Source organism: Merops nubicus, unplaced genomic scaffold (assembly GCF_000691845.1).
Source record: "Merops nubicus isolate BGI_N331 unplaced genomic scaffold, ASM69184v1 scaffold22830, whole genome shotgun sequence".
NCBI lineage: Eukaryota > Metazoa > Chordata > Aves > Coraciiformes > Meropidae > Merops > Merops nubicus.
Window position 1 is genome coordinate 10,455 of NW_008582482.1, and position 10,112 is coordinate 20,566.

General features: G+C 52.5%; 1 protein-coding gene across 1 annotated transcript; it reads right to left on the reverse strand.

The window, feature by feature from the left end:
- Positions 1–2,038: 2,038 nt before the first annotated feature.
- POLH (polymerase (DNA directed), eta) lies at positions 2,039–9,803 on the reverse strand (the record flags this gene model as incomplete). The annotated part of the gene is made up of 7 exons (XM_008937855.1): positions 2,039–2,891; positions 3,719–3,882; positions 4,581–4,646; positions 5,267–5,390; positions 5,998–6,117; positions 7,123–7,226; positions 9,642–9,803. Coding segments are annotated over 7 exons (1,593 nt in total), but the record flags the coding sequence as incomplete, so codon positions are not given.
- Between the last annotated feature and the right edge of the window lie 309 nt (positions 9,804–10,112).

A 10,112-nucleotide genomic window follows, 5' to 3' on the forward strand; every position in this document is an offset into this window, starting at 1 on the left:
CTTATCTGAGCAAGCCTGGGTGTGCAGCCTGGGGTGACAGGCAGCCACGTCACCTCAGCACAGCACTTGGGGCTGTTGTGGGCGGAACGGGCTGTGCTGAGTGCTTCCTCACAGCCACAAATTCCCCCAGAGCCTAATTAAAGGGATGCTTTCTAGGGCACGCATCTAACTCGTGGTTTGTTTTTAAAATAGCTTTGACCTTATCAAGAAGGGGTTTGTGACTGCCTTCTCTCCGTGAGAACAGGTTGTTCCCTCGGGCAAGCAGAGGCCAAAGGGCTTCCCTGTGGAGGTGACTCGTGCCACTGAAGGGGTTTGCCTGGTCTTGACTTGTTTTTGTGTCAGGTAGTGGCATCTGTTGAGTCCAGTCCTGCCAGACGCTTAGGAAATGAGACCTGCTGCTGTCACAGGAGCGTGAGGCAACCCTGCCCGACTGGTTGCTACTTCACTTGACATGAGTGCTTTGGGAAACTTGTCACTTTGCAACGTGAGGACTGTCATTAATGGGAGTCACTCTGTAATCCCTTCCTCTGCTGATTACCAGCCAAGCTGCACACACCAGAACAAGCTTCTTGTGCTTCCTGAAATCTCACAACTGTGTTGTGAAGTATTAGACCCCTCCAGTGTCAGCAGCGTTGCAGTTTCCCCGCACAGGCTGTCTCCTGGAAGGAGAGCAGCTCAGCAGCTGCAAGCAGGATGCTGCTGTTCAGAAATAAAGGGGAAACAGCACATGCAAATACAGCTGTGCTTTGCATCATTATCTGCTGCCAGAAAGGCTCTCTCCTCCTGCTCAGGGAGGGGAAGCCTGCAGCTGATGAAACTCTCTGTAATAAAGTGTGTCTCCAAACCCCACCCAGCACTGCCTTGACGTGGCACGGTCCCTCCCCCCACCCTAAAAGCCAAGTTCGAGTTATTGGCAGGAGCACTTCTGGAAAAGGTGGGCGGGTGGCTAGTGGTGTAGCTCGGGGCTGAGCCCTGCTGGGCCGGCTGAGGGTGAGCACATCTCTTGCCCTGGAGCCGGTCCCACCCTCTCTCAGTGCCCCCTCCACCATACTCTGCTTTATTGGCTCTGTTGTAATTTGTGGAGCACTGGGGCAGTCACTCAGGTGAGAACTGTGGCCCAGAGAGCTTAACGAGTCATTCAGCAGGGCAGGAGCAAAACGGTTACCTGCCATAAATTTGCATGTAGTAGCACCCGGAGTCTGGGGAGGAGGGGAAAAAAAAGTAGCTACCAGTTTTCTGGGATGGAGGAAACCTTTCACAGAGGGCTGTGTGACTCTAGAATGTTTCCCATCCCTTCCATGGGGTCTCTAGTAGTAAAATGTTATGTGTTTATAATATTGTCAGTTACCAAACTGGGGATGAGATTTCAAAAAGCCCAACAAAAAGTATGTCCCTATAGCTCCACCTTCCTCAAATCTTGTTTGACAGGAGCAGGCCATCTTGTGCGCTCCAGTGCTGGTGAGAAGCATCCCACAGGGAATTGCCAAACTGTCTATACCAAAAATACTGATGAAGGGGGAGGGTGGATATAAAAAAAAAAAAAATAAAAAAGTCAGTGTCTTCCAGGTGGAGAGAGAAGGAACCACAGGGATAAACTATCATACGCAAGTTATACAGTAAGGGCAGAGCCTGCCAACTACAGCCAGAGAACCACCTCTAAGGCTTCATAACAAGTGACTAGATACGGGTTCAAACCTAGCCTTGGCTGGAGATTCCCTGGGGGAAGCCACTGTTCCCACTTTCACAGAATTACTGAGCAGTGATGCTACTGAAATACCCACGGCAGGAGGTGTAGGTGAGAGTACGATGCAGCTTCTGGCAGCACCGAGCAGGCAGAGGCAAACTAGCTGCCACCAGCTAAACTGGGTGTGTCCAGCATCATATACAATTCATGAGTTCCATTTCCTTTTAGACTTAGGATAATTTATTAGACTTTTCTGCATTAAAACATGACAGGCAGTATAAAAACTTTTAACTGTATTTAAAAACACATTCTTTAAAAAGGTGATTATCTAAAAACTCCCTGTATGGCTGGGAGTTAAGGAGGCAAGCGCTTAAAGAAAAAATCTAAAGTTCTTGTTGCACCTTCTCTGGGTCGTTTTGCACTAGATCCTGCTGGAGTCTTGGGCTTGTTCTTTGCCTTGGCAGGAGACCTGGAAGCTGCAGCATCTGGGCTGGGAGCTGCTTCTGGAGCTGCAGGAGCGCTGAGCTCCAGGAAGGAGCTTTGCAGCTCCAGAGCAAAGTGGTAGTCCATGTGCTCTGGGAACTCCCACACCAGCACGAGCTGGCCGCACTTCTCGCAGCGCTGCTGGTCCCCCGGCGAGGCAGGAGGGAGCAGGGCGAGCCCAGGAGAGGGTGGCAAATTCTGCTCGTTTCCCTCCATGGCTGGCACTAGCTTCAGAAGGGAGCTGGAGCTGGGTGGAGTCGAGGGTGGTTGTGTAGAATCAGACAGTGCCTTCTCACAGGGAAGCCTTTTGTGAGGAGAAGCAGGGCTCCCACCTCCGGGGCACCGCTTCCCAGGGGACTCCGGGTCACGCTGCGCAGGGGCAGGTCCAGCGCCCCCCTGCTGCTCTGGGGAGCCGGGCACAGCTGACCCCGCAGAGCCAGCCCTAGGCAGGCCGGCTGGTGCCGTCTGTGGCTGCTGCTGCCTCTCTGCCGCCCTTTGGAAGAACGACTCGATAGCATTAGCTGGCTTCTGCCTAGGCTCTTTGCTTGGGCTCCTGAAGAATCTGACCCTGGGCCCCCTGGAAGGTGTGGTGTTTTGACCGTCGGGAGCACTGCCTTCAGGCTGGCTGTCGCTCGTCAGGAAGGTGGCGATGCCCCCAGAGAGCAGCGTGGCAGGCTCTGAGAACTTGTTTGCTGAGAGAAGCACCGATATGAGCGGTGGAGACCTGCAAAGGACAGACCAACACCAGCTCAGACACCAGCCTGGGAAGCAAGACGTCTTTGGTGGTAAGTTTTTAAGCAACATAAAATGTTTAGGGGCAGGGGCCAGGGGAACTGCAATCCACATATCTGGCAAGGAGTGGGAGAGGCATTTCCTCTGACAGAATCTTAGTATTGCTACCTCCAGAAGAGGGTCTTACAGACATGACAGGCTGTGCTGGGCAGAACAGAAAGCCTCTTGGCCCAACAGCACTTCCCAAAGGAAAGGGCAATGGAGCATGGGCAGCCAGCTGCCAGCCTGGACTTTCAGTCCACCCCAGGCTGGAGCTGCTGTGAGACTCCCAGGCAAGGTGAGAGGGCCTTAAGCCTTGTTAGAGCCTAACGGAGAGGACATTCTTGCCTTAACTGTACTTCAGCCTTCACTGCAGAGCAGGAGGAAGGAACGAACATTGAATAAGGGAGGTGTGCATCTTAGTCTTCCTTTCTGCCCCAACAGCCTCCTAAAAAGAACCTTTAAGGCCCAGCTAGCTCCTCCAGCCTAGCAGGGCAAAGACTGCCTTGCTCTATCTTGACCAGCCCCTGCCAGGAGCACTCATCAGCTCCAAGTACAGCAGTGTCTCGCCAGATGTGCGGCTAGGCAGAGGCCAGGCTCCCAGAGCTGTCCCACCACTAACAAGCAGAGGCTGCTGTGCTCCACGTGAGCTGGGGACCACTCTTCCTGACAGTCAGTGTAACGCTCTCCTTCCTCTCTGTCAGGTCCCTGGCTCGTCCTGCACCTCTGGCAGCAGAACAACCCCTCACGGGAAGGTGAGCCGCTTCCTCGCACACCCACCAGGCCGCCTGGTGAGCCCCAGCCGTGTTGCAGTTTTGGATGAGGGTGAAGGCATCGCTGCACATCTTCTGGGCATCATAGCGGGAGAGCGCACAGAAACGTGACACCCGGGTGTCTCCCTGCATGCGGATGACCACCATCAGCTGCTTGGCCACCCGGTGGTTCTGCAGAAAGAGGAGAGAACTGTATTTCAAGCGACACCTGCAGGAAAGAGCAGGAAAGGCCGAGGAGACCGTCTCGCTGCCCAGAACCCTGTACTATCAGCCACCCCCACCTCGATGATGCTGTGTGACAGATGGCAGCTTGTCCTGCCTGACTTGGACTCCAAGGGATGAGATACAGGACAGCAAGTGCTTGTACAGCTGTGCCCCACAGGATGGGAAGCAGTCCTTGCTTTCCTTCAGAGGCAGCTGTGCACCTTGTCCTGGCCCCTCTGCAGCCATGAAGCTAGCAGGTTACTCCCACCCTGGCCTGCAGGCTACCATCCAGACTTGAGCATCTTGCTTCCTCTCACCACCCACAGCACAGGCACAGCTCGATCAGCAAAGGGCTTACAAGGGAGCAGCAGTGCAGCAGGAGGAAGGTGTGGTGGCTCTCAGGTCCCTGCATCCTAAAGCAGGGGACAAGGACCATCCTTAACCCTGCAGTGTTCTGGGGCAAAACCACTCTTCCTGGCCCACCTCATGTCCACCTTTTTGCTTGGGACACTTCAGCACAGAGGCACACATCTGAGGGTCAGCAGATAACCTCCCCCACTACACACCACCCTCAGCCTCCTGCAAACAGCTTGTGGTACAGATGCAGTGCGTGTCTTCCCAAAGGCCAGCAGGGACAACGCTGCCCCTGTGCCTCACCTCCTTACCTGGCTCCTGTCCTTGATCAGTCTGGATTCCAGCTCCAAGGCTAGCTGCAGAAGCCAGTGTTGCACCTGGACAAAACAGTGGTAACAGACAAGTTGGGCTCACAGTACTGCCCCTGGGACAGAGCAACGCTCTGCACAGTGGGGAGTGCTGGAGGGGGATCAGGCTGGAATGGCCCTCTGTCTGCAGAAATCAGCCTGGGGTCAGTCAGTGTAGATACCATACAAGTCTTGCACCGTCACTGCTAGACCTTGCCGAGTAACCTGTGTCCCCTGCCCTGGATCTCTCTTGGCATCTCCCTACAGCTCTGTGGGAACCTCTCCTCGGCTAACAGGTAAGGTGCATCCTTCCTCTTTCTTTGGGCTAGTTAGCTTCTTTCGAGCAAGCCAGCCTTTAAAGCTTGGCACTGTGAATACCTTTTCAACAACACAGGCCCACGGTTTTGGTTGTGGAAATTACAACAAGGTTGCACCTTTGTGCAGGAATTCATCAATGCATTTCTGTCAAATGGGGATTTCCCTAATTTCTGGGGCCCAAACCACCTCCTCCCACTGTGAGCCCCTAAACTGAGTTTCAGAGCACCGTGACACAGAAGAGCAGCAGTCTTGCAAGCTAATCTCAGCTTTTAGCATTCTCATCTTCTCCAGTGCAATGGTCAAGCCTTGTGCTAGATTTAGGCTTCTCCTACCTCCTTCTGCGTGGCCAGGGCTGTCCTCCCAGGGAAGTTCTTGCTGCAGCCAATGGACTGGGGCAGGTACCGGTTTTTGACAGGTTCATCTTCAATTCCTCTGCACAAGTCATAGAGCCAGGACCTGAAAGACACAGAGGAAACGTGAAGTGAAGGCAGCCACAGGCAGGCAGCATGGGACAGCGAGTCAGCCTTCTGCTAAGCTGTGCTTTCAGTGCTGTGACTGCCCCTCATCTCCAGCTCTGCAGTTGCAGCCACAGCTGAACAGGCAGACTGCCTTCAGTCCACAACTCCACACAACTCCTCCTCCTCTTCTCCTAAAGTGGCAACAGTGCACCAGTCTGCAGGGCACCCCAGGCGCTGCTCTGGGCCCAGAAGTGGTGTTTCAGGCTCTAGTCCACCCCTGTAATTTCCTCTACAGAGGAAATTTAGACTGTCAAGGCAGCCTGCTTCCCAGCCTGCAGGGAGTCCTTCCACAGTTTGGCACCATCCTTAGACACTGTAGAGGAACACAGAGGAGCTGGCTGCCAGGCAAAACATTATCCTGGGGAGGGTGCCTGGGAGCAGGTGAGACTGGAAACCTGTTTGTGAGCCTGCCAGACCAATGCTTCTCAAAGATGTCACTGAAGTCTTACCTTCCAACCTTCCTAATCAGAGCAGAACAACCTGTGACCAAAAGGAAGTCCCAGTTCCTGCCAAGAGCCAAGCTGCGGTGAGTGGTTTATCATTACCCAGTTTTGTCTCCAAAGTGAGTCTGGAGCTCTGTCTCACTGAAGCGTGTCAGCTCCCCGATGTACTCTACCCCCAGAACGTCTGTGATGGCAGTGCCCAGCTTGCCTCCCAGGTTACGGCTACAGCAGAGAAAGAAAAACACAAATGAAGAAACATGTGGAGACTATGGCAAAGTCTTCTTGCAGCAGCTGTCCCTACATCAGGGCAGCCAGAAGCAGTCAGGAACTAGCAGGACAAAGGGGAACAATTTGGTACATAGCAGCTCTTCCTCTTGTAGTAGAAGGACACATAGGAGTTGAAGTGGGAACTACTCTTTGGCTCACACAGTTTCAGCACTCCTTCAGCTCCACCTTCAAAATGTGATCCCAAACCACACTCTGAAGAATGCCTCACAGGCTCCCTGCTTCCTCCATCACAGACAGGACCCTTCTTCATCCTCACCCCCCTTGCCATCCCTGTGACAGTGAAAGCAGCAGTGCTGGTAAATTTTTCCTGCACCAGGACTTGTAAAGTGTGGCTGCTCAAAACCAAACAACATCTGCTCTCTAGGAGCACAGCTCTGCCACTCACACTGGGGCACAGCTATGGCCTGTGTGTCCCCGTTGCTCCTGGCTTACTCCCATGCACCTCAGCCATCGTGCCGAGCACACCTCTACCCAGGGAAGGGCTGCCCACAGGATGCTAGTGGGCTCTTTGAGTGTGGTCCCTTCGTGGGGACCCACACAGGGCTGCAGCTCCCAAGCACGCTCCTCCTGAACTGTCACTCACAGCTCTGAGGGATGACTGGCAGGATTTGCTCTCCATTTCTTACAAGCATTGATGAGCAGTCACTGTGGAGTTGAAAGCTTTTGCTGGCTGCTATCAGTTAGCATCAAATTGCTCTCTGCTGAGGTGGCCAGGAACAGTTTCCTACCCCCAGGTCATTTTAGTTCCGCTCACACAAGCAACGATGAGAAACCAACAGGAGCAAGAACCACAACAAGGGAGACAAACAGGGCTCCCTCCCTAATAAAAGCCTGGATCGTGGAAGCACAGCAGTGGCTTTCCAAGCACAAGCTCTTGCCACGGAGCAGCTCAGGCCGAGCCCCACGCCGCACAGCAGCGGGCAGCTCCCCAGTACTTACATGTTGCTGACGGGCAGCTGGCTGAAGAGCTGCGGGACAAACCGTGCAGATACCAGCGTCTGGCGGTTGGGCTTGTTTAAGCCACAGGCCAGTTTTGCCAGTGTCTGTAACACAGAAGAAGGTGGAAACTGTTATTACAAACACTGACTACTTAACGGCTTGTGCTCTGCCACCTCTAGGAGCTGCCTCTGGAATAGCTGCTAGGAAGGACGTGCAGGTTCCACTGTTGCACCCACCTTGGGACTTGGCACACACTGACTGGGTACTCCAAGAGCACGGCTGCTTCCAGACTTCTAGCTCTGCTAAGGGCTGGCTGGACTGCTGCTCCAGGCAGCTTAAAACATCTGGGCCTACCACCTGTTCTGGCTGGCTTCATTTTCCATCAGACAAGCATGCTAGAGCTTCCAGAGCATCCCCATAATCCTCCCTGGGATATCTCTCTCACTATGTCTTGCTCCATCTTCTGTGTTTGTCTTGGTTTTTCTCAGTGTCACTATTTTAATCTCTCTGCAAGGTCCACAACAGAATAATGCTGCAAAAGGAAATGTGCAAAATACAGAACTGCTAGCCTGGAAGGGGTGTCCTCTAGCCTGTCTGCTATACAGCTTCCCCTCCCATGCTGATCTACCACAGCATCAACAATACACAGAGCAGCCTGAAATAGGTGTAGCTGAGTGGGGTGGTTTTATTTTTAACAAGCCTAATAATATCCTCTTTCACTGCTTTACCACACATCCTATAACTAAGCAAATTTTCTTTCCTGCCTATTGAGGTATGATCTTTATTCAACAGCCTGTTTTACAGGGTTACACATGTTCTCAGTCTTTTCTAAACAAACTGAATCCCTCTCCTTCAACTTTTTCATATCCAGTCATTTTCCAGATGTGCAATTATTATTTGTGCTTCACAAGAGGCTCTTTCAAGCTTACCCACACTGTTCATCAAGTGAAGTGCTGCAAACTGAACCAATTGCTAAGGCTTCACAAGGAGAAGTCATTTACTTTTTCTGACACCTCTAAGCTGCACATGCTGAAACAGGATTTACCATTTCTACAAGAGCACTTGCATTACTGACTCACCCTGCTACTTCTCCACAGTAACTCCAGGCTACTTCCTGACTTACTGTGACTTAGCCAAAAGCCTGCTGGTTGCTTTTTTCCTATAAACCACAAAACCAGTCAGTGAGGAGCATAAGGAGCACTGTTTGGTGATGTCAGACTGCTTCTGGGCTTTTTCAGGCCCAGAATTTTCAGCTCTAATTTCCTCTGCCAGAATGGTTTTTACTGACACAAATGCTCAGGGACTTGGAGGAAGCAGACAACCAGTTTGGGGCCCTGAGGTGAGTCAGGTTGCTTTGCCTCTTTCTGGTCCATCAGTCTTCACTGCTGCTGACCACACTTTGGGTGATGCTCAGCCAGCTGCCGAGGGCAGCCGCAGGAGCACTTCGTGCATGACAGCAGCTGCAGAAACAAATGGGCTTTGATGCTGCAGCTACAGAGGGCTTCCTGCTGGGTAAAATGCTGGGTGCTTTACTGAAAACACCCAGCACTCGTTTCATTCTATGCAATTGGGCTTCTCTGTACAGTTACGACTTTAAAAATGCAAACTCTGACTGAAAAAGGATAAAGAGTAAACAGATGCTGTGGAACTTAGAAAAGATAAATTCATCTTGGACTGCTGCAGAAACAACTGGAACTAATACCAGTTACTGGAGCTAGCTCTGCACTGGCTCAAGTCCAAACCATAGCAGGCTGTGCTGCAGCAATGAGCTAGCTGGGAAGATTACCAGAGCCTACATATAGCCACACAGAACACACTACAGCGCTTCCACAGCGATTCCACAGCCTCCACACTCACCTCTGTAGGTACAAACCTGTTCTTCAGAAAATGAAATGAGTGCTGGGTGCTCTCAGTAAAGCACCCTCAGCTTCACCCAGCAGGAAACCCTCTGTAGCTGCAGCACCAAAGCCCATTTGTTTCTGCAGCTGCTGTCATGCACGAAGTGCTCCTGCGGCTGCCCTCGGCAGCTGGCTGAGCATCACCCAAAGTGTGGTCAGCAGCAGTGAAGACTGATGGACCAGAAAGAGGCAAAGCAACCTGACTCACCTCAGGGCCCCAAACTGGTTGTCTTCTTCACTGGGCGTTTGTGTCAGTAAAAACCATTCTCTGGCTACAGCCCCTATTACCTAAAACTCAAGGTGAAGGTTAGTTGCTTTAAGCTCATGTTTTTTTTCAGAAAAAAAACTCTCCTGGAGGACTTTACTCCTAGTGAGCTGACTTGTGAAGAGTACGTGGGACTCCAGGCAGTAAATTAATTGAGTGCTGACTGCATAGGCCACATCTTGGGTAAAAAATAAAACCTCCTTCCCTTCCCAGATGTCCTGTAATTGTCCTGAAGATGTGCTCACCCATGGCTGTGCACACCCCACTCAGCTTGTCTTTAGTGAGATGCGGAGTGTCTACAGCACATTCTGACACTGCTGTTCAGAAGACATCAGGGTGATGTGTTACACACGTACCTTGTTGTGTGAAATCCCAGCTGAACACCTGAATCCGGTGTCTGCTTCAACAGCCACCCTTATTTCTTCCACAATTACTGCCCCCATGGTCAGCTGCAGGTCAGGACAGTCGGGGTTATCGAAGGACAGCGATGCCATCCAAGCCACGCTGCCGCAGCTCCTCTAGCAAAGGGGGATACAAAGGGGATCAACGTGGGCATTTCTCGCTGAGCCCAGCAAAGGGACCAGTAGCACTGTCCAGCAGCTGCCTGCTTCTGTAAATGCACGCTAACAGCACGGATGAGAAGTGGACACCCTAAAAGCTACTAGCAGGAGAACGCACGGATCCCATTTATCGTGGTCTTGCTTCCGGGGGGAGAAAGCGGCCCGCCTTGTACCCCTGTTGCCCTCCAGGGAGCGTCACCGATGGGGCGGGAGAGGGGCACAGCGCAAGCGGCCCGGGGGCGGCAGCCCCGGGCTCCTCTTTCACCG